General features: G+C 33.4%; 2 protein-coding genes across 4 annotated transcripts in view; both read left to right on the plus strand.

The window, feature by feature from the left end:
• The first annotated feature begins 390 nt into the window (after nt 1-390).
• LOC143248838 (glutamate receptor ionotropic, delta-1-like) overlaps nt 391-25,818 on the plus strand; it is a 64,845-nt gene continuing 39,417 nt past the window's right edge. The window contains exon 1 of one of the 3 annotated variants that reach the window (XM_076497671.1): nt 391-642. The gene's annotated coding sequence lies outside the window, so the exon portion shown is untranslated. The remainder of the gene's footprint in view (nt 643-25,818) is intronic. The other 2 variants (XM_076497669.1, XM_076497672.1) reach the window with 2 other exon arrangements.
• On the plus strand, nt 2,813-3,733 carry LOC143248097 (solute carrier family 35 member G1-like). The gene has a single exon (XM_076496533.1). It carries the CDS (start codon nt 2,813-2,815, stop codon nt 3,731-3,733), a length of 921 nt encoding a protein of 306 aa, XP_076352648.1.

Here is a 25,818-nt window from a genome sequence, read left to right on the forward strand (position 1 = left end):
TTATTTGAAATTCTGTCACGTTTGATGTTGTTGTTTTGAATTAAGCACAAAGCTACACAATGGGCTATTTGTGTTCTGCCCACCACGGGTATCGAGAACCGGTTTTTAGCGTTGTAAGTCCGCAGACATACCGCTGAGCCACTGGGGGGCGTCACGTTTGAAGTTTTTTGTTTATTTGTTAAATAGCGTTTAATGTTTCTACTTAGCTCTTTCGTTCATTTTCACACTGGGTGTATTCGAAACGTAAAACTTATTTAAGAAAAGTGTTGGATATTTTCTGAGGATATTATCCATACATTAAAATATTTTCGCCTGATGATGAGTTATTTTTAATTTCGAGTGTGCATATAACGTTGTAGCTGGCTTCATTTCTTTCAAAGTAAACCAACAGATGCCGCCACTATAAAATTTACTAACTTAACACTTTATAACGTCAGGTGTTTATCCATTTACATTTTACTCTCAAACGACAATCATTTTAACCTTTCCGATGAAATAAATAGTAGAAATATTTGCAGGAAGTCTGCACAAATGAAGAGAAAGAATCATTTTATGGACGTAGCTTTTATTATTTGAAGGACCGCAGTGTTATTGTAAAGACAAGATACTGCAATATCAGCTATATGAAGGCGAGATTTTTGGGTAAGCAACTTTTAGCATGCAATCAAGACTATAAAATAAACTGCGCGTAAAATATAATATTATTATGGATTTATACTAATTTAGTTTATTTCTCGTTTCTTGAACTAATGTTTTCTTCCTTCGGGATCGTCTTGAAAATTTAAATTGTGTATGATAGAAACATTTTAATATTATCATACAATATCTGATAAATATTCCATAGAATTTAGCAATGTAGCAAATAAGTGTATGTGTGTGTGTGTTTTCTCCTAGCAAAGCCACATCAGGCTATCTGCTGAGCCCACCGAGGGGAATCAAACCCCTAATTATAGCGTTGTAAATCCGTAGACACATCGCTGTATTAGCGGATGGCTGTAGCAAATAAAAAAAAATAATCACAGAATATCCTGGAGGTATTGAAATCCGTAAAAAAGTTGAAGTCTCATTTTATCAATTTTTTTATATGTTTTTAATTTTTAATTTATTTAATAGCATTTTTTTTTTATAATTGTTGGCATACACACTTTTGTGTTCTAAAATGTGTACAACCGCATGTATACATCCCGAAAAAGAAACTGTTATAATCGATTCATCATAACTTTGGAAAGTCACAAGTCGAGTTTTCTTCTTTAATATGTTCTCACATTTTACTGTTTTACATGTCTATTGTTTTTCTTCTGATTAATGAATAAAGTGAAAACCCAGTGATTTTGGAAGATTTACCAACTTTTCTCCAGGAGTTTTTTTTTTTTTTTTTAACAATACGTGACGGGAAATATGTTGGAAACGTATTAAACTGATCTTTCCTAGATTTGATAATAATAATAATTATTATGGAGCAGTCAATGTTCATTACTTGTTCGGCTAATTTATTAAACCCTCCAACTGGGAGTTCTTGGTAAAATTTATGATTTTACAACAGTAGCCGAAGACATTAAATTTAGGTCTACACTTTGTACTACGTAAGAATTGAGTCGATCCCTGAAACTGTCGCTGAGACCTATACTTAATAGTCTTTTAAACCATTAAAAGGACATCAAATGACCTTGATCGTGAACATTTTGTTATTTTTAATGTAGAGGCGCTCGTTTATTACATCAAAACAAGACGATGGTTGTATTATTGCGCTAAATAATGACTACTCACAACTGAAATATTACGACAAGCCTGTAAATCACTTCCGTCTATATTTTAATTGTTGCTTATTGTTTGTTTGTTTGTTTGAAGTTAAGCACAAACGTATAAAATGGGCTATCTGTGCTCTGCCCACCAGGGGTATCAAAACCCAGTGTCTTGCACCGTTAGTTGGCAAACACTCTGATGTGCCACTAGGGAGGGCGAGGAGCGTTACTTAGTAAATAATAAAAATTGTACTTTTTATTGTTTTACTGTATAACATATATACTCGTACAGTTTGGTAATTTAGGGACTACTTTGTTAGAGTGTGTTCTCTTTATTAAATAGTAGCGTTCCCAGTGGCACAACAGTATGTTTGCGGATTTACAACGTCGGAAAGAGCGTTTCGATACTCGTGGTAGTCAGAACACAAATAGTCCATTGTGTAGCTTTGTGATTAGCTATAAACAAACAAGTCTGAACTCATCAGAAATTTTCACCCACAATCTGAGAAAAGACTACAAATGGTCCGGCATGGCTAAGTGGTTGAGGCACTCGACTCGTAATCAGAGGGTCACGGGTTCGAATCCTCGTCACACCAAACATGTTTCCCCTTTCAGCCGTGGGGCATTATAATGTTCTAATCAATCCCACTATTCGTTGGGAAAAGAGTAGCCCAAAAGTTGGCGATGGGTGGTAATGACTAGCTGCCTTCCCTCTAGTTTTACACTGCTAAATTAGGGACGGCTAGCGCAGATAGCCCTCGTGTAGCTTTGCACGAAATTCAGAAAATAAATATGTTAAACAATAGTTTATTTGTACGACATTATACTGACTAATAATTAGGCGTGGTTCAGATATAAGTTAAAATATTATTTTTTCTGTTTATTTAAAAATGCCCGCAAAGTTAATAAACCATTATTATGAGTTTAATTTGATTAGAAAAAACTCTCGGCTATGCTTGTTTTCCTATCATATTTTAGGTTATCCGGACAAAGTAAACTGAAAGTTCTGACAAAGAAGAATATTGAACACAGGACTACATAAAGCAGGAAGTTGAAACAACTCATTTGAAATGTCAAAACCATTGTCTCCGTTTGAGAAAATAAAACTTCCTGTTATTGGAATTATCCTGGCTTCACTCAGTTCAATCACTTACTGTTGTCAATGTGTGATGGTTAAACTTGTTCCAGATTTCTCCAGACAGGCTATATTGATTCACCGTGCAATATACATGGCTGTTTTTTGTGCACCAGTTATTTTGCATAGTGGTCATTCTTTTCTTCCCAAGAATCTAGGGCAATGTCTGATAATTTGCATCACAGGAAGTATCGCAACTCTATCTATCTTGTTTCTGTACAAATCTTTGGACTTCCTACCATTAAGTGATTGTACAGTTCTTACGAAGACAGAATTGATATTCACGGCAATTCTGGGTTTACTAATACTGCAAGAAAAACCACATTTGATTGATGTTATAGTCATAATGTTATCCATTGTCGGAATCATCCTGATCACTCGTCCTTCGTTTGTGTTTGAAGGATGGAACAGCAACATGGATAACCAGTCTCGAATTTATGGATCCTTCCTAGCTGTCGCTTGTGGGTTTTGTGTATCGTTGATGAATGTAATAGTGCGTCGGATCAACTTCTTACACTATGCTGTAATTATCTTCAATAACTCTATTATCCAGACTATAATATTGTGCAGTTACAAATTTATAGCTAACGAGACAATAATTCCAGAGTGTGGAACTATACCTTGGATGATTTTAGGAATAGGAATACTTAGTTTTGGCACCCAGTATTTTTATGTTAACGCCCTATTTGTTGAAAAAGCTAGTTGTGTGGCCCTAGTGACTTCCCTGGGAATTTTTTATTCTTACATCTTTCAACTCATGATAACTGGTGAAGTTGTAACTTTATTGAGTGTGTCAGGTGCATTTTTCATTATGGTGTCGGTAACAATGAAAGCATGTCTTCAATGGTATTCTTAAAGTTTATTGAAAGTTTGGAATAGGTTTAGGTTTGTTTTTGATTTTCGCGCAAAGCTACTCGAGAGCTATCTGCGCTAGCCGTCCCTAATTTAGCAGTGTAAGATTAGAGGGAAAACAGCTAGTCATCACCACCCACCGCCAACTTTTGGGCTACTCTTTTACCAACGAATACTGGGATTAACTGTCACATTTTAACGCCCCTACGGCTGAAAGGGCGAGCATATTTGATGCGACTGGGATTCGAACCCGTCATTCTCGGATTACGAGTCGAACGTCTTGACACGCTTGGCCATGCCGGGCCATAGGTTTAGAATGTTTTATAAATAATAAAGTGTCTGTGATTCAACTCCATCTCATGGAGTAATAAAATGGCTATGGACATCAAAATTGCTTCTTCAATTGATAAGCCCGGCATGGCCAGGTGGTTAGGTTGCTCGATTCGTAATCCAAGGGTTGCGGGTTCGAATCCCCATCACACCAAACATGCTTGACCTTTCAGCCGTGGGGGCGTTATAACGTGACGGTAAATTCCACTATTCGTTGGTAAAAGAATAGCCAAAGAGTTGGCAGTGGGTAGTGATGACTAGCTGCCTTCCCTCTAGTCTTACACTGCTAAATTAGGGACGGCTAGCGCAGATAGCTCTTGTGTAGCTATGCGCGAAATTCAAAACAAGCCAACAAACATTTAAGCAAGCCCAACAATTATTTCAAAACAAATAAAAGTTTGTTATTATAGAATATTCAGGTGCATCATCATTGAGTTGTCTGAACATAGTTTCAGTAAATGTTTCTCATTTTAGTTTAAAGCTTTTCTCTACCATTAAAAACCATTGTTTCTCAGTCTCAGAATATATTTTTTGATTAATTTTCTTACTTGGGTGAACAGGTTTATTTAAAAACAAATTTTAATGATATCTTAATGATAAACTTTATCAATTGTTGTTCCCCGCTAGTACAGCGGTATGTCTCCGGATTTACAACGCTAAAATCAGGGGTTCGATTCCCATCGGTGGGCTCAGTAGATAGCCTTTGTGGCTTTGCTAAAAGAAAATACACACATTATCAATTGTTTGTTCGCGCAAAGCTACATGAGGAATATCTGCGCTAGTCGTCCCTAATTTAGCCGTTTGTGTGAGGGTTTTCTTATAGGAAAGCCACATCGTGCTATGTGCTGAGTCCGCTGAGGGGAATCGAACCCCTCTTTTAGCATTGTAAATCCGTAGACTTACCGCTGTACCAGCGGGGGACAATTTAGCCGTGTAAGACTAGATGGAAGGCAGTTAGTCATCACCACCCACCGCCAATTCTTGGGCTACTCTTTTACCAACGAATAGTGGGATTGACCATCCTATTATAACCTCCCACGACTGAAAGGACGAGCATGTGTGGTGGGACGGGGATTCAAACCCGCGACCCTGGGATTACGAGTCGAGTGCATTAGCAACCTGTCATACCGGGCCAAATTTTATCGTATTATCGTAGTCGAGAAAATAATCAGTGCTTGTAGTTCATTGTATATTTAATTATACAAGACAAGCTATTTTGGGGAATTGATCGTGTTTTGGTATTGTTGTCAAGTGTAAAGCTAAACATTGGCCCATGGTCTTATGCTTACCACAAGCAAGTATCAAACCCCAATATTTAACGCTATAAAATATCAGACGTACGCCTGAACAACTGACAGACGTTTGATTATTATTATTTTTCCATATTTACTCAAGAACTTCTAAAACTACCAGTAGCGTGCAAATCGTTTTGAAAGCATATGGTATTAAACTATTTAAAATATTTACCAAATTGTTTGTGTTCCGTGGCTTTATTCGTTAACATCGCTTCTGACAAATAATGCGACATCGCTCTAGCGCGCGTGTTTTTTTTTTTTTTCATATAGCAAAGCCACATCGGGCTATCTGCTGTGTCCATTGAGGGGAATCGAACCCCCTGATTTTAGAGCTGTAAATCCGTAGAATTATCGCTGTCCCAGTGAGGTACATAATGGGTTACAAAAATATTTAAACAAAAATACTGTTAGCATTACAATTAATCCTATTATTACTGTTAAGTTTTCTCAGACATTTTACGTGTACTGAGAAAAATTAACGATTTTACCAAATTTCGATAAATGTTGCAACAGGCAAATATTTTAAATTGACCAACATGATTCAACGTTTTGAAGCCACCAGAAATAACCACTTTTAAAGAAAGAATTGGGAATTTAAAGTTAGTAATGATTAAAAGTCTATTGACAAAAAAAAAAAACTAACTGAAATTCTGATGCATTATTGAAAGTATTATACATAAAGCTACAAAAACTCATCGATGAACAAATTAAATATAATTTGCAAATTACGATAAAACCTCTTTTCATACTTTCGTCTGGAATACTTGTTCGTGACTGAACAGATTAAATGAAAATGTAAAAAAAATTATACTAATATTAAAAAGTCGGTTGTTTGATTGCTTGAAGTTAAGCACAAAAATACACAATGAGCTAAAATGGGTATCGAAACCCGGTTTATTGCGTTATAATTCCGCAGAGATAAATAGAAGTTGGTGGAAAATATATGGTGTTCATTTGTAACATATTTTCTCTCCATTCCTGTTTCAGGCTTGTCCTCAAGTTGCCAACTGAGCTTAAATTTGTAACACAACTAGTAATTTTATTAGCTTTCTCTCATTCGGTTGTTTGATTACATCATGCATATAACAAAAGCGTTAAATAAAGTATCACACATAAGATATACAAAAACCATTTTAGGTAAAATAACATTACAAATAATAGACAATGAAATAAAATCGTTGAAAATCTGTTAAAATTAAAATGAACATCATATGTGAAAAAGTAAGACAAAAACAATAATAATAATTATAATTATGATAATACACCAAACAGTGAAATAAGTATAGAATAACCTTTAGATACAACCAAGAATATAAAGATAATAAACAAGACATTAAATTATAAATACAAGTTAAAAATTTTGATTATATAGTAAAATTATTATATCATACAAAAATTAACCATTTAACGATGAACGTGTCATAAATATACTCTTTAACATATAATATCCATAAAATTACTCTATAACGAAGAGTATAATAACATGATTACAGACACATATGAGCATCAGTAATAATTACTTATTCAAAATAATTAACAGAAACCACCCACCCCTTTTCGATGTAGCAGTCTAACACATTATTCAATTAGCAAATACAAATAAAAAAATAGCTGAAAAACGTAAAAGATTCAAACAAAAATCACCAGTCTGTCTAAGAAAGGGCAGTTTAATAACTTGTATAAAATTGCATAAAAATAAGAAACTTCAGCAACAAATGAACTTCATTATTATAATATAAATATTTCTAAGCCTTTTTAAGCTTTAAAAATAATTATAATATATAAAATACAATATAATAAACTAGGAATTTAAAAAAAACACATACAGATGCATAGAAAGACAGGAATAAAATATTTTATTAAATACGTGTAATAAAAAAAATAAAACCCCTTTTTATAAACAAATAAGAACAGTATTAATTTTAAACGTATAACAAACAAGGCAAAATTATAAAACCGACAAATGAAATAAAAACTTTAAAGGCATATCTTTCAAGCACACGTGTGTAAAATAGAAAGAACATGTAAATGAAATTTCAAATTTTATACAAATAACTACTAAGAGTAAATATACATGACACACAGTTCAAGTTACTTGAATACTTGGCTTCTTTGGTGAAGGTGAAGCAGCCAACACCTTATCCTCTACTGTTCAGATGTCCTCAGGCTTAGCTTCAGTTGAGACCTACATTGCCAAATCATGTTGTCCAGCTCCCAGTGACCATAAGGCTTAGTCTGATGACGGACACAAAAGTTCTTCCGTATCCATTGCATCAGCAAGTACACACATTCATCCTTGGATTCATTGACGATGAACATCGGTCTATTTAAGTTGTAGGTATAGAATCATCATCAGTGCACATAGTGAACAAGATGTTTTGACAAATTTCAGGAACAAGGGAGCTTTAAAGGATGATGAAAAATTATGGTAAAACAAAAGAGGAGACTTAAACATACTGAAGCTTAATTAGAAAAAAGAACATTACTGTAGTTAAAGCTTGACCTAAAATACTGAAAGTGCAAATTTGTCAAAATTTCAGCTAATTTCATCAGTTAGTGAGGAACGTAATAAACATTTATAGGCATGGACTTTGACTTTAGACTATTGCTCAGTAATTTCTATGGACTTTGTATGTGTTCAGACACTGTATCACCTTACTATAAGCATTCTGAGGAGCTGAGAATTTTTAAGTAGACACACTTCTGTACGTTTCTGATTAACCCTACCTGTAGCTACACTGCTCATGTTACACAACTAGGACATGTTTAATAATATCTGGCCCAGCACATAGTTGTTCCTCTCTTTGTATTGTTATGTATACAGCAGTAGCAAGGAATAGGGATCGAGAATGACACAGGATCCTACACCTTAATTTTTTCACAATGGGAAGGTCAAATTGAGCAGGTCACGACCTTTTTCAGAAATACATTCAAAATTAAATTAAACTATTTTTATGAATTTATACAAATAAATTTTATATCTAATCATAGTCAATAAAGTAGATCTTGGTGTTATATAAGTTTCAACTGGATAAGTTTATAATGAAAAATTAAAATAAATTGTAAATAGACATTACTAAGACAAAGTCTATTTTGTGCAGCATCCATTCTTATTTGTTTATGGAGTGATAAAGTAGAAAATCAGACCCATTTGCCACGCCCACTTTCCACACATCTTTTACCATAAGTTGCCAGTAATTTTCCTTGAAATTTTATAATATGTCGTTTTCAACCATTACAAAGACAAAGTTTCAATATATTGAATGACATATATTTCTATACATTTCCAGGACACAGTACCGTCAAGTAATCTTCAGTTTGGCAGTTTATTTCACGTTGTTCAGTTCGAGCAGCACAGGAAATTAATTTTTACTATTATTATTAAACACTAGGCTTCAATAAACATAAGCACTAAATTTTTTTTATTTTAATGTATAATCTTTATTTATTGTTATAGAAGTAAGCAAAATGTAAAAAAAGAACAATTTAAACTTATTAGGTAAAAGTTAGATTTGGTAAGATAAAGAAAAATAGAATAATAACAAAATTCTTCATAAGATATGCTCGCGAGGAGCTCGTGTATTAGATTATCAAATATGGTAATGTCAGCGACACATTTGCTGACTGATTTACAGATTATGTAAGAGGTTTATCAGTTAGACATGATTCAAACGGAAATAAAACAATAAAATTATTTATAAACAGACATATGCTTTTACGATCCTTAGGCCGGTTAAGATAAAGAATTGTAATTTTCTGTTACAGTCTAAAGTCATTCCAGAAAGTATTTTTATGGTGGTTACAGGATCGGTCAAATCAACGGAGTCCGTATAAAGTTAGGATAGCGAAAATAACAGATAAAGTATAAATATTTTCTGAAAAAAAAGTATTTTTGATCTCAACATAAAATTACTTTACATTCGAAGCATACAATATTCTGACTTCAAATATACAAAAAAATTTTAGTAAAATATCCCATAGAAAATATTTATTTTTCTTCTGTACAAAATACTTGTAATGTTGACTGAAAGTTTGTCAAATTTCGTAAAGCTACATTAGTACTTTCATAGTTGTTGTATATATCTTCATGGCTTCACAATGATTACAAGTTTTTGTAAGATACACGAACTTGTGTCTGTAAGGCTAGAGTTTTAAAAATATTTGAGTAACATGTTTGGAAATATTCTATCGTAACAAAATAAAACAGAGAGTACACCAAGAAATTATATGTTATGATAGCTATGCTACGGTATGTGAATTTTATTTTATAGTGATACTTTAACTTACTCATAAATATTTCAATTTTATGCTATTGAGATACCATTTGCTCTTATCTTTATTAAAATGGTAATACTGTAACATACTGAAAACTGTGTTGAACTAGATTTAATGAAATCCCAAGCGAAACTGGGTTTAGTTTCTAGCGCATAGTATAAGTCTCTTGTCAATTTATATATTTTCAATTAAAATTCACTACCTGCCAAGCATTTCATTGTTAATATTGAAATAATATCTTAAAATTACTAGAGAAAACAACAGGTTCATCATATTTTAGACTAATGCTAGCTAGGTCAATTGTTACAGTTAACCTGACTTCTTTATTTAATTTTTTATTTAAATGAGTCATTCATGCTAAATATCTCATTAGTTTATGTAATGTTTAGACGCATGTGAAGTATTACAATATGTGTTTTACCATTATAAGGTACTATATTCTAGTGTTTGTAACAAATTGCCTTTATTTCCTAAGTGAATTACTTTGTAAATCTCATTGGATTACTTGTGGACGCTACATCTAATTAATCATGGTATTTCCATCTAGAAGGTTTTAAACTCGACAAATTTTTCATTACAGAGACACTATAAAATAAAGAATTAAAAGCAACATTTGGATGAGCTGATATTTTTCGAACAAAAGTCTTATCAGCCAGGATTAATATTCCTACCTTATTTCTACATTTCTGTCTACACTTAGAGGAAACATGACTTTCTCGCTACTCAGAGAACCACCAAACTTCTCACACAAATAGATGACATTGTAATAAGTTCAGAGTGGCATTCTTCATAAGATTCTCGCTACTAAAGTATGTTATGGGAGAAATTATCTTGACATTTAAGATATTTTTTTACTGTAAAATTCATTCAGTGGCCTAGAAAATGTTGCAATACTCTTTTAATCACATTACCCTCTTTGTTTATTAAGTAGACCAAATTACAACCATAAAATGTAGGGCTTATATCATTCTATAAATTACACTATGTGGCAGTTCCGATAGCAGTGAACACAAAATCCTTTCAGTTGAGGTTTTGAATTCCAAGATACCATCGTTGGTTGTGTAAGCTGCTTATGTGTAAAGTATTTTATATATTCAACCTAGCTTAGTTTTTGCTTACTTTGTAATAAGTTCTAATTTTGGAATGTACTAAATTACATTGTATTCATCTTCAAAGCTCAGTTTTAGGTGTTATTTTGTGTAGATAGATCAGTAAAGAAACCTATTAATTTTTCAAAGGATAGTTAAGTTACGTCCCGCTTCATCTTGGAACATAGGTCAAATATAATGTTGCATTCCAATGTCTATGTTCTTAATGGCAAGCTCTATGAAACATGTGTATTCTGAATGCAGCATTGGTGGTTTCAGATAAACTTAAATCAACTTTGAAGAAAACAATGTTTGGTGAGAGAATGCTAAAGTTTTCAAGGATTCCAGTCCTTGTTTTATTAGGTGTTGCTTCACAACATTATTACTGATAAACATTTTAACCTGATTTTCTTTATCCAAATTTTTGTTGCTATTTTTGCAACACCTCTTTTTCTACAAACAACAATTACGAAAAATAATTTTATTTCATGTTGACTTTAACATTCAACTATATTCCCTGTTAAGTAAGAAAAACAGAATGAATACAAAGAAGTTCAAGTGAAATTGTCTTTAGTGAAAAACCCCACAAATCAATAACATTAAATGGAGTGTAATAATTGCTATTCATCTCAGGAAGCTTGCAGTACCAATGTGACTTTTGATCATTCCCATAACATAACAATGTTTGTTTCCTCAGGGTTTCATTTTTCCCTCAATAGCAAGCTTAACTTTATAGAAATCTTTACTAACATAAAGTGGATGTGAAACTACAACTATGTAACGCAGAGCAGTAAGTAGTTATTTAATGGAATATAGCAACTTATGATGACACTACGATTCTATAGCTTATAAAAATAAGTAACTGCGGTAAAGTAAACCCTGTGCTTAGAAAGAACATTACTTTTTCCCTGTGCATGGTTTGGTTTGTTTTGAATTTCGCGCAAAGCTACACGAGGGCTATCTACGCCAGCAGTCCCCAATTTAGCAGTGTAAGACTAGAGTGAAGGCAACTCTTCCCTGTGCATGGAAAAGTCACATATACATATGTATGTTTAGTGGAGAGAGCCTATAGAATATGTGTGATCTTCTTCACTGGGTTATCAGAGACTCTATTTATACCCACAATGTGACCAAGGACTTTCACCTGCACTCAAACCTGTCTTTTTCTCTTCTACTTTGTGGTTTGCAGCAACAAGGTCGAAAATGCGAACCATATTTGCTTACATAGAGCAGAACACTTTCCCACTGAAGCCTCCTCAGTGTAGTCTCTCAAAAGTAATAAGCACATTACACAGCTCAAGACATAACTTAAGACTTAAAAAATATTTTGATTGCTGAGGTACCCTCAATGCCGTTGTAGTTATCCAGTTTATGTTCCGAGATTGAGTCATTGGATATCATCCGGTGAATCGAAATATTCAACTGTCTGTATGAATAGGAAAGCAAAATAGCGAGTCACCATGCTCAGCCATCCGAAATTAACTCAGAATCTTATTGTACTTTTCTTCCCAACAACAATCACTGAATGTTCTATGATTTTATAAGTAAACATCCACTGTATCTTGGCTCTACCCTCATCCCTAATGACACAGGAATGTTTGCACAGTGGGTGTTTAGATGAGAATGCATTGTCTGCATCTGTGCTGCGAGTATTTAGAAAACTATTAACTTTATAATAGGCTGAGTAGCCGGTTAGCATTCTGTACGACAGACTGGTTTGTGTAATAAACTTACTTTACACTGTCAGCAATGGGGAAGTTAAATATTGTATTCACTCCTACTATTTAATCTCACATATCCTTTTATTTCATCTATTCTTCTGCTCATTGTGTATGCTTCAACTGAACTATTTGCTTTTATTATACTTACATTCCAGTCATTTTATCAACCAGTTGAATTCACTGTTTATTTTTTACTGAAGTAAATAACGTTTTCTTTAAATTTTGTTTTTAACACATTTACATCTTCAGTGATGACGAGAAACCCACTTGTTGAGAAATTTATATGCAAAAACGGCTCGTTTGGGCTCTTCTATGTAAAGTGTTTTCTCAGCCCAAACGAGCCGTTTTTGCATATACATTTACATCTTATTTTATTCCACGTTTAATATTCATTTCACGTTTATTCGATTTACATACTTTATACATACAGTTGTGTGCAGGTGTTGCCTTTGATTACCGTAGAGTGACTCACAGACGTTGAATGCTAGTGGCTTATTTGTTATTTCTTCTATTTAATAAGTACCTTTAACTCTGATACGACTTTTATTGAAGCACTTGTAAGTTTAGTTTCATGTTTCAACTGAGGTGCCTTTTAGACTAAAGATATATATATACTATTACAGAGCGTATAAAACAAAAACAGTTAATAACACTGTGAGGGAATCAGGTAATGCTGTACTGTGTGGTTGTGTTTTTCTTATAGCAAAGCCACATCGGGCTATCTGCTCAGCCCACCGAGAGGAATCGAACCCCTGATTTTATCGTTGTAATTCCGGAGACATACCGCTGTACTAGCGGGGGACTAATGCTGTACTAGAGTAGTTCATAAAAGAACCAGTTTGCATATACTTAATAATTATGATAATAATTATAATTATAGTGGCATTAAATAATTACAGGCCCGGCATGGCCAGGTGGTTAAGGCGCTCGACTCATAATGTGAGGGTCGCTCGTTCGAGTCCCCGTCATCGGCGTTGGCCGTCCCTAATTTAGCAGTGTAAGACTAGAGGGAAGGCAGCTAGTTATCACCACCCAACGCCAACTCTTGGGCCACTCTTTTACCAACGAATAGTGTGATTGACCGTTACATTATAATGCCCCCACGGCTGAAAGGGCAAGCATGTTTGGTGCGACCGTGATTCGAACCCGCGACCTTCGGATTACGAGTCGAACGCCTTAACACACTTGGCCATGCCGAGCAAAGAACATTTAACACATGGAGTACAAACATTAAACTCACTACCAATTTCACTGGAGAATAGGATCGCTATAAAAATAATAAAACGCATTACTAACCCTTTCTAATATGTAGGTATTAGAAAACAGAATAGAAACTTGGGATGTTTACTGCAGAGAAGATAAGTGTTAGAAACACCATAATTTTTTTTTCTGGATGTGCTTAATTCGTGAAGTAATGCTACGCGAAATAAAAATTTAAGAATTACACCTGGTTATATCTAGTTATAATTATTACGGTATAAAGACGTGTGTGTGAGTGTGATTTCTTATAGCAAACCCACATCGGGATATGTAAATCCGTAAACATACCGCCGTATAAAGATTGAGAATAGGTGATAGATAGGTAGGTTCAATACAGCTGTAACTGGTGTTATCATGGTTACAGACTCGTCATGAAGGTAAACAGTCTTAACTACTGTCTGTGGATGTTTTTAACAAACAGTTTAGAAAATATTCATTGATGAAAGTTTTGGAAGAACACGTTTAATTTATGTGTTTTTACTCAAGCATATTTTTATATTTAAGTTGTTTAAAATAATGAACTTTTTATTTTGGGGATTGCTGAAGCCCCCTAGTGGCTCAGCGGTATGTCTGCCGACTTACAACGCTAAAAACCGGGTCTCGATACCTGTGGCGGGCAGAGCACAGATAGCGCCTTTTGTAGCGTTGTACTTAATTCAAAACAACACAACTGAAATATTACGAAATAAATAAAACACTCACGAAGTGCAATGTATATTAGATGCATATGGAATAATACAGATGTTAGATAAATGTATGTAAATATTATTTTCGACTGATGCATGTACACTATACATCTTTGGTAATGGCAGCTTATCTTCGTACCTGTCTCTGTCATCTCATCTTTAGTTTTAGTAACTCGCAATATGTTTGGAAAAATACGAACTTCAAAGACTTTAGTGGCTGAAGAAAAGATAGTGCCCTGGAAGCTTTATGATTAACTAGCTAATAAAGTTCTTATATTGCGGAAGCATTAAATATATGTGTATTACTTCCTCTGCAAGATAGAATATTTTGAGTACAATATTATCTGAAAATTTCACAGATTTGTTAATCATAGCATACATGTCATAGTTGATTTTATAAGATTCTGTATTAGTATCAGTATTTTCAGTTTAAATGGTATCGTAAGTGTACAAGTGAGATGGTTCAAATATAGTCACCTGTAATTTATGGCTGTTGACAAAAGGAGGGTTTGTTTGTTTGTTCGTTTTGGAATTTCCATTGTTCCAAGTCGAACATTCAAACAACTAAAGACCAAAGTTTCACTCTGATATATATTTTTTTCTTTTATTTGGTAGGTTGTGCTAGAACAGTGAAACAAAAGGATGTATTATCTCTACACGTTCAGTCAATAATCAGCTATACAAGTATTGACGGATGTTTTTCGTACGCTATGATAAAAAATAATATGTTCATGTTCATAGTAGTAACGTCTGTAACGGTTCGAATATTGATTAATGGCTTCATCAGTAAATTAGTTTAATTTGTTATCATGGAGGGGTGGTACATCGTAGAGAACGAATGTGAACATTGTTGTATTTTATTTTATCAATATATCTCGCATTGTTTGTGAGGAATGTTTTTACATTTCGAATAATCTCATTATTCACAGTTTTATTCTGCAATCAGAACGATTTAGTAAATCATATAATTTAACAACAACATCTGAAAATTCAGAAGTTTCGGTTTCTGAACAATGTATAGATCACACTCTTAAAAGTTTATAATAATAAACATTTCTTGAGACATTATTCAAAACCGTCTACATCTCATCCAAAAACAACAAACAAACAAAGACAAGTTTTCAACAAATGACTTCTGTTTTTTTAATTATCCTCACCAATTCGTTGGTAGTAAACTATTTTGTTAATGATTTCCTATCAGCAGATATATTTAATAGAAGTAATTGTGCATCTTTTGTATTAAGTGTTTAATATTTGAAACATATATGTTTGTCACTGTATCAAACGTTACTACAATCACAGTTATTCTTGTTATATAGAGACAGACGGATCAGCAAGAATATACTGTCTTGTTTTGAGAGATTTTATTGTCTCATTCACTGAAATCCAAATAATCCTTAACAATTTAAAATTTTATTGTTTCTTACACAGAAGCGATTTCGCTTTGAAAAAGCTCCGCCATCTTAGCCATTATACACCGTTAGGTGCTTTTATATATCATACAATACATAGCGATATTTTTTTGAAATTGTGTTAACATACACAAATATATTTGAAACAAATATGTATTTATATACAACCTAAAACTTAGTAGTTAGATAGAAACTTTACCTCACTCTACACTGTATCGTATGTCAACATATTATATCACAACTTTTGGTTGGGTCAAATCTAAACATTTCCAAGAGAATGAATACTCCTGGATTTAATGACTATGATTTATGGACTTTTAGATGTCTTTAAGTGAGGTTACTAACACTGTCGTATTTCTGTTACGGACTGGGAAAGCTGAACAAAACAGTAGGAAAAAAAACAGTCATTGCCGCTCGATATATTACAGTTGTGCGTCAAACGTTTTCCAAGATTACCTGATAATGCAGTGTTTTTATAACTTTTCAGCCTGAGTACAAAAAAGAGTCTTGATTATTAAAATATTGCTATACTTCCGTGTTCAGCCAGAACTCTATTTACCATGTTTCATACTTCCTGTACATCCTTCTGAGGCGAATTTATTATTTCACTGGGTATTGGAAAACGGTAAGTTTAATTTCCTCTGAAAATGTCACATTCTACCCACTGTATCTCATACCTAAAATGACTGAATGGGTTTAATTTAACTGTTCACCCAATAAAAGCTTAAGCTTCCTATAATGTTGATTAACCTTGCTTTTTAAAGTATGGATTAAACAGAGTGCTCAGAATTCGTTATATTTTCATACACCTTAATTAAATACACCAATCACGTGTGCTGGTGTTTCTGACACTGGGATAAATTGATGTTGTATAAATTAAAACAGTGAGTAAAAGAAACATAATGTATTCTTCATCTTTCATTCCACGACTTTTAAACAAAAATAAATCAAATTTGTTTATGACAAACACATCGACGCTTGAGCATTTCACTGTAAATTAATTAATTAACTGAAGAAATTAATTAAGACTAGTGACTCAAGGCAAAATAAAATAATTATTTTTTCTACCGAACCGTGTAAGTGAAAGTTACAAATAGGGGAATAATTGCACTCATAGAGAAACATTCATTATTTCCTCTTGACAGCTACTAGGTAAATAATTAAAAGGACATATCAAACGCTACTATTTCTGTGTTAAGTAATCAACACATAAATAGTTGAGCGCTTTTCTTTGCGAAAATGATTTAATATTTTATGTCATATCTTTAGGAACAGTAGCACCCGTGTACTCAAGACGTTTTAATGAAACAACTTTTAAATACAGAGTAATATTTCACCATCACGTCATAGCACGCTTAACACGATAATCCATAATAAGAATAAAAAATGAAACCGTCAACTAATAAAACAATGTTTGAAAACTGGTGTGTGTAATTCTTTTAGTGACGCTTGTTTATTCCATTCGAGCAGAGAGCAGAGAGAATTATTAGCTATGTTTTAGTTTTTTAAATTTTCTTTCCTTTATTTGAGATGTCAATCTGTGAAAAAGTAAAACTGGGTAAGGAAACAATAATTAAGGTGTAAGGTTTAGTTCATCAACACGACTAATCAATAATTGAGAAACAGTTTCAAAGCAATATAAGCAGTATAGTTGACGCGTAACACAATAAATAATAAACAAGTAGCGTGTTTCAAGTTTTACGTTTTTACAGAAATTGAGTCATCTATATTGTATAATTTCAGATCAGTTAACATAATACGTATCATTTAAAGTCATTAATAAACATCAGTTGTTTCATCAGACTCATGTACAAAATATTTTCTTGTTTATGAGCTGTGGTTCCTTTATCAGGCAAAAACTGGTTATTATATTCTAATATCAGTTACAGTAACTAATAACTGTACAAAAGGTCCTTGACATTCTGAAATGGAAGGACCTTTGACATTTTGATATGATACTTGATCAGAGCTGACCTTCAAGGACTGAACTTCAATAAATGGAATAAAACAATGACGATTAACGTTTTTTTTAAAATAATAAATTGGAAAGTAGTGATAAATAATCGATAAACAAACTTGATGTATTTTATTCCATGATAAACACCGTGTAAAATTCAATAAAATATTGATAATTTATCAAAAGCTTCAGTTCTATCTTCACTTCACCAGCAGGTTCTCCAGTGAATATCGAATGGGTTTATATCTGCTGTATATTCTTCTATTACCGGCATGTTTTTTAAGTTCGTAAACTGTAAAGTGTAATTATTTTAATAAAATGACTGAGACTATCACAAAATGTATTTCTGAAAAAAATAGAAAATTCAACTAAAGTAACAGGACATGATACCTAAGCCTGATAGGTTATGAATATCTTCTTACCCAAATAACGTTAAAAATGGGTGTTTACATTTGAGTATCATTTGTATCAGTGCATTTGGTTTTATAATTTTGTCACTTCATGATGAAGACAATATGTAGTTAGTTACGAAATGGAGGTTTCGTTCCAAGTAAAAACGTAAGGCTAAACCTTGTAGAGGAGTGTATGTGTGTTTTTATATACCAAAGCCAGATCAGGATATCTGCTGTGTCCACCTAGTGGAATCGAACATCTGATTTTAGCGTTGTAAGTCCGTAGACTTACCACTGTCCCAGCTGGGGACCTACGTAGAGAAAATCAACTCTTTTTGTATATGATGTTTCAGTTCTTTCCCATACAAGATAATCAATGTTGATGCAAACAGGGGACAAAACGTGACATCCTCTCCCTAATGAAAGAGGGACAAAAACAAAAATTCCTATGAGCCATAGGTGGTACTGTGATATAGTTATTTGTTATTTCCTTCTATCATCCAGTTTAGCTGTGAAGTTTTTATTGCATTAGAACGCTAACTCATATTTAAGCTAATCATTTGTATTTTGAGTAAATATATGTGTATTTTATAAAACTGACACTAGTTTTCCTAGCAGTAACGAAAAGATGCTACTGTAGCAAAAGAGTAGAGTATGTAAATTTATGATTACATGAGGATGTACTCTCGTGACCTACTCTGTAAATAAATACCCTGCCAGAAGCTTCACTGAGAGAGAAACAGAGATAGTCACCAGATAGTTATTGAAAGAGATTTGTATTCGTTACTCTATATTGTTATGAATCTTGAAAGGTATTTTTTTGAATATTGTATTTGCTTTATATTTTTTGGAATTACGTTTTTCCATTAGGTTTTGTTTGTTACATTTGTTAATATTTATGGTATATTGTATATTAATATCGATGCAAATTCCTCAAGTACAACTCAACAGCAGAAAGTTCAGGAAGATCTGAAAAACATATAACGACTTGATTGTCTATTTCAAAGTTTTTGCTTTAACTTTAACGTGTAAATATTTTCCAGAAAATATGAAACCTTTTCAAAACTCTGGTCATAATCTTTTATTTAAGTTTCAGAAATAATTACTAGGGTTAGGTTATTAGTTACCTTTTTTCAATATCATTGTTTTCTGTTCATTTTGAGATGAATGTTGAGACTTCATTGCAATTCTAGAATCTTCATAAATTTGTGTTTATTTCAACTACATAGTAGTGATGAGAGATTCATGTCAAAAATTGACTTGTTTGTAGCACAGCGATAAGTTCTGGAGGTTAAAATTCATGTTTGCACAGCACAGGTAGCCAATTCTATAGTTTTTTGTTTGTTTGTTTCGCTTAAAAACAAACAAATTTACTAATCAAAATTATGGTTTCGGTATTTTTTCTCTCTCTTTTGTTTAACGTAAATGTAGTATAGAATACGTCACTTGATATCATACATATACTAAATTCGAATGATAACATTTTCATTTGCACGAACATTGGACACGAATTCGAGAAACATTAGCTACAGAAGTTTTCAAATGTAATATTCTTGTTTATAGTGCATGGAAAGTCGCATGACAGATGAGATTTTCTAACAGCACGTACTTGTGAAAACAAAAGTATGGCTTTATTAATACTGATGTTGCAAATAGAACACAAAAACACTTTAGTAAAAAAGTGAACAGAAACGTTAACAATTATAAATTTTAAAGTTAGTTATATTATTTAATTTCAAATTTTTAATTATCTAATTCAAAATTAATAACTTAGTTACACGTATTATTTAATATTTGCCCCCACCGCTTGCGGCACAGCGGAATTAGACTTACAACACTCTAACTCGAGTTTTGATACCCATGGAGGGCAAAACTCAAATAGTTTTCTGTGTAGCTTTGTGCTTAACTACAAAAACAAACAACTTAATCTTCTTAGTTCTGTAAAGAATTTAATAGGAATTTTCTGTTACATATTACACTTAAAAGATGGCAGCAGGTTAGCGCATCGTTCTCCTAAAGTTCCATGACGATAAATAAATATTTCTGAATATGTAACCAAATTTTGTGAATGAGCTATCTCATCTTTATTTTGACACTGTCGATATGAAAAAAAACTAGTTTATGTTTTCAGATTATTTCATTTATAAATTTACTTGTGTTTATGCGTGAGTATCTGTGTTGCATAATTTAATAGCACTACAAATTTTCTCTCAATTAACACAAAATTTAGAACAGCCTATCTCTATAAAATAATGCTGTAAACTAAAATTATTGTTTTATCCAGAAGGTGAGCTGTCAATTTATACTCATAACTCTAAAATACAGGGTTCGATTTCCCGCGGTGAAGAGGCTGCTTTCCACTAAAAAATAAGCAAACAAATTGTCTGATAAATAATAAGGAATTATGTTATAAAGTATGAAAGGAGAGTAGTTTCCTACTGTTTGTTTTTTTCGCATTTATTGTATAAAACTGTTTTTGTTCTTTTTAATTTAACAAGAGAAAACGCCAGATGTTGTTTACGTCTTTCTTTTCTTGATAATTCCTTTCAACGGATGATTTTTTTTAGACATGTAATTTTGCTTGAACAAACATATCGAATGTACAGTGTATACTTTCGGTCACGCAACTAGCTCCCACGTAAGCCTAAAAACAAGTATAGAGAAGTCGGACATTATCATACGTATAACGACGTATTAAATGCAGCGGGTGGTCTTCTGAGCTTCGCAGTGTTGCTTTGAAGTTATATCACGATATTCTGTTGTTCTGTGTTGTTTATTGTACTAAAAATCGACCGTTTCATGAGAGATTTAAACTGAATAACTTCAACATCCGAGCGTAAGCGGTAAACTGCAAATAATGGAGAAAATATGAACTAAATATTTAAAAATATTGTGATTAATTTTAATTTTCAAGTGTGTGGATTTATACATCAAATTATCCTTATGTAAATTCATGTGTTTTTAAAGGCTTTGTTTGTTTTGGAATTTCGCACAAAGCTACTCGAGGGCTATCTGCGCTAGCCGTCCCTTAGCAGTGTAAGACTAGAGGAAGGCAGCTAGTCATCACCACCCACCGCCAACTCTTGGGCTACTTTTTTACCAACGAAAAGTGGGATTGACCGTCACATTATAACGCCTCCACGGCTGGGAGGACGAGCATGTTTGGTGTGATGGGGATTCGAACCCGCAACCCTCAGATTACGAGTCGCACGCCTTAACGCGCTTGACCATGCCAGACCTATCAGCCAGTAAGAGGAGATTTTTCTTCCTATGTTATAATAGCTCAGTTGTTTAAATAATATTGATTTAGCTACTACTTCTTTTTTCTTTAACCAAAACTTCACTAAGAACTCCTACATAAGTCAGATGCTTATAAAGTATTGGTGCAGATGCTGACTTATGATGTGTGTCACTATTAAGTATTGTATTCATATTAATCAATAAATACACTAATCGATTTAATATTCATCAAAGACGTTTGCTACATCGCTCTTTATTCCAGAAAAGTTGTAAATATGAAAAAAAAACTATTTCTAATAAATAAAAATATAGTGGGAGTTTTCATTCTGATAAAAAAATATTAAACATAAACTAATACTGAATTGGAAGGAAAATGGTACTAAATCCAGACTCGCATTTTTTTACTAGTTCAGTTTAACCTCACCTTACATGAAGTAATATAATATCTAAAATTAAAGAGGTCACTGAGAGACCAAGAGTAAAAACACTACTTGAAACAGTATATTGTAGTAAGTTATTTAAGACTTGTAACTAAACAGTTGATAAAACAATAACGTAATTCAGATTGAGCTCATATATTAGCAGCATCACTTAATTATTCTTTTCACTGATAAAGTAGAGTTAAACCTAAAACGATTACATAGGCCTGAGATGGTTTTATTGTCTTGACATTTTTACATGTTCTACAGTAATGCCTGTACGACGAATTTGAAAATGATATCCATTTTTCTCCATCACGTTAAGGTTTTTTACAAAACATCATAGGTAGTTTTACATGAATGTATTATTTTCACTGAAATCGGATCACATTTTGTTATACTTAAAATGTTGACGACCACTGGCTACATATAAATTTATCTAGGCAAATCGCAAAGTGAAAGTTTTATGGATCGTTACTGAACCCAAAAGAAACATGCCGCTATTAATAATGTATCCTAGAGTGGCTGGTATGGGTGTTAACACTTTTACTAATAAAGCAGAAAACAACGTATCGACCTTCCTAGGTTATCTTCAGGTTAAGAAAGAGAAATTTTGCAAGATAATCGTTGGTAACTAAACGGTTAACAGTCCACATGACGTGTCATTTTTGTTTGTGTGTGTATTCTGACATTATTTATTTTTCTTTTCAATATTATTTATTTGTTGCTATAACAACAAAAGGTTGTGTAAATATACACTATAACTTTCAATTAGCACTAGATAAAGAAACAATAACTATGCTATGTGTCAGCTTGATACAGCGATCGTAAAACATTGAACATGGAAGTTTGGTTAACACAGATTAAATATTGTTACCTCCACTTTACTTGAAACTGGGCTTGATGTATGAATTTACAAACGTCTCAGACAAAGATGATGACTATTTCAAGTATCTTTGGGAACAATTCCCAGCTATTTCAGAAGTGAAAGCTAAGGAAGGGATTTTTGTTGGACCTCAGATTAGAAGTTTACTTTATTGATGTTATTAATAAACTTTTGTAAACAACAAGAGCCTAAATTACGAAAATACTGCAAGTAGCATGCTTGTTAAATTCAAAGAGTTTGGATATAATATGAGCTTGAAAGTTCATTTCTTACACTGAAACATTTATTATTTCCTAGAACGTCTCGGTACGTATTGACAGTAAATAACAAGTGGAAAGGTTTCATCAAGACATCAGGGAAATGGAGATTAAAAATTGTTCATTGTGATAAAAGAAATAATGATTTGTTCTAAGTAAGAATTTTACTACCTGATTTGTAAAATATCCTTAAGTGATAGAAAAAAATAATATTTTCCAAATCTCCGAAGCTGGATTATTGTGAATCAGTCATTAAAACCAAATCAACTTTTATGAAGTTTAAATTCGTAGGCCTGAGTTATTTTTATACTTTTAAGGACAAAAAGAGTAAAAACATTCTGAAATAAGGAGTAAACCCTTGTTCTTTTCGACAGTGAACTTATGAATAAAACATTTATTTTAATTGTGGAAGGTGGTTTCAGAAGTTCAGATCAGGTGACTACAGTGATGCACCACGTTCTGGTCGTCCTGTTGAGTTTAACGATGCACACTTGATGAAGATTGTGCTAAGCAGTTGAAGAATTAGCACAGCAGCTTAATTCAACCCATTCAACAGTTCACCGTAAACCTGCAACAGCTTGGGAAGGTATCAAAATCTGGAAAATGGGTTCCCCATGATTTGACAGAGCCAACCTTAAAGTAAGAGTGGAATTTGCCCTTGTCTTCGCTCTCGTGAATGTAACTCACCTTTTTTGAACAGGTTAATGACTGGAGATGAAAAATTGATACATTATAAACATGTTAAGTGACGCAGACAATGGCTCAGTGCAAGTAAACTGGCTAAAGCACAGCCCAAAATGGACCTCCACCCTAGGAAAGTCTTGTTAAGCGTTTGGTTGGATATTGTTGGTGTGATCCACTTTGGGTTGCTGCCAGCCAACGTAACGATTATATCAAACTTCTGCTGTTAACAGTTAGAGTGCTTGAATGTTGCACTGAAAGAAAAGAGGGGTGCTTTGATCAATCGTAAAGGTGTTGTGATACACCAGAATAATGCATGGCTCCATACAGCAAGGATCATATCTGTAAAGATTGAAGAGCTAGACTAAGAAAAACTTCCACATCTTTCTCATTCTCCAGACCTTGCACCATCTGATTATCGTCTATTCAGAAGTTTACAGAACTATCTTGATGGAAAAGAACTTGGATCACATTAAGATGTCAAAATTACCCTCTCTAAATCTTTTTTGTCCAAACCCCAAGAATTTTATAGAAGTGGCATTCAAAACTTTGTGAATCATTGGCAGGAGATAATTAATAATAATGGAACATATATTATTGATTAAATACAGTTACGACAGAAAGTGTTCGTACCCTTGCGTCGCGCGTTCTTTTTCCTCATAACTTAAAAAATATCACGATTAGGGTAATGAAAGTAGAGTACATTATACATATTATACTAACACACACCTAGATCAATTTTTATGTAAATTAAACGACAAATAAACTGTTTATAAACAAATAACCAAACATAGGAGGGGCAGAAAGTGTTCGTGCGTTTACTTTAATGGTCAGTTGTGTAGCCTTTCAGGTGAATTACTTGGCGCAATCTCTCCTCATAGCCCTCCATGACCGTTTGACAGTACTCGACTGGTATTTTCTTCCATTCTTCTTTACAAAAGGCCTCCAACTCTTGCAAGTTTTTCGGATGACGCTGATGAACCCTGGTCTTCAACTCATGCCAAACGTTTTTAATTGGGTTGAGATCTGGTGACTGCGATGGCCACTCCAGAACGCTTATATGGTTCCTCTGCAACTAGAATTGCACATATTTTGATGTGTGCTTAGTGTCATTGTTGTGCTGGAAGATCCAACGACGCACAAGCCGCAAGTTCCGAGCATCATTCTTGATATAAGTGCCTAATATATCAACGTACTCTTATTTTTTCATGATTCCGTTGACGCGGTGAAGGCTGCCTACACCAGAAGAGCTAAAGGAACCTCATAGCATGATCAAGCCACCTCCGTGTTTAACTGTAGGGACGGTGTTCTTTGGAAGATTTCGTTCCCTCTTCTTACGAAAAATATAGCGAACATCTTTGTGGCCGAAAAGCTCGATTTTAGTCTTGTCTGACCAAAGAATACTCTTCCAACAGGTAAAGGGTTTATCTACATGTTTTCTTGCATATCTTAATTGTGCTTCTAAATGAACAGTCTTTAAATATGGAGTTCTATGAGGACGGCATGCTTTAAACCCGTAACATGTTCGTAACTGTAGAGGTGCTTACTTCAGCCCCAGTTTCCCTTACCAGTTTCTGTATGTCATTACGTGTTATAACGACGGTTCCTACTAACTTCTCTGAGATCCTTCCTCTTAGTTCTCTCCGAAACTTTGGTGGGCGTCCGGAAAGAGGGAGGTTAGCAGTTGATCCTGCTAGCTTAAACTTGGCAATTATGTTTTGAACAGTAGATTTTGGCACATTAAGTTGTATAGCAATACCGGAAAGAGACACATGAGACTTGTATTTTACAATAATTCGGTTTTTTAAATCACTGGACAGTTGTTTCCTGTTCGCCATGATGACCAAGCAGATAATGACGGAGACGGTGCTAAATTACCGGAAGTACATTTTTTGCTGGCTAAATTCCAATAATTATACACCCAGTGTCTAGTTCTGGAATGGTATAATGTAGTTTATTCGCCAAACTAAAGAAAATTTTTACGGGAATATCAGTTTTTTGACACGTTCTGAAATGTATTTGTTTATAAACAGTTTATTTGTCGTTTAATTTACACAAAAATTTGTGTAGATGTGTGTTAGTATAATATTTATAAGATAATATACTTTTATTAGCCTATTTCTGATACTTTTTAAGTTATGAGCAAAAAATCACTCGGGACGCATGGGTACGAACACTTTCTGTCGTAAC

Source organism: Tachypleus tridentatus, chromosome 4 (assembly GCF_004210375.1).
Source record: "Tachypleus tridentatus isolate NWPU-2018 chromosome 4, ASM421037v1, whole genome shotgun sequence".
Lineage (NCBI taxonomy): Eukaryota > Metazoa > Arthropoda > Merostomata > Xiphosura > Limulidae > Tachypleus > Tachypleus tridentatus.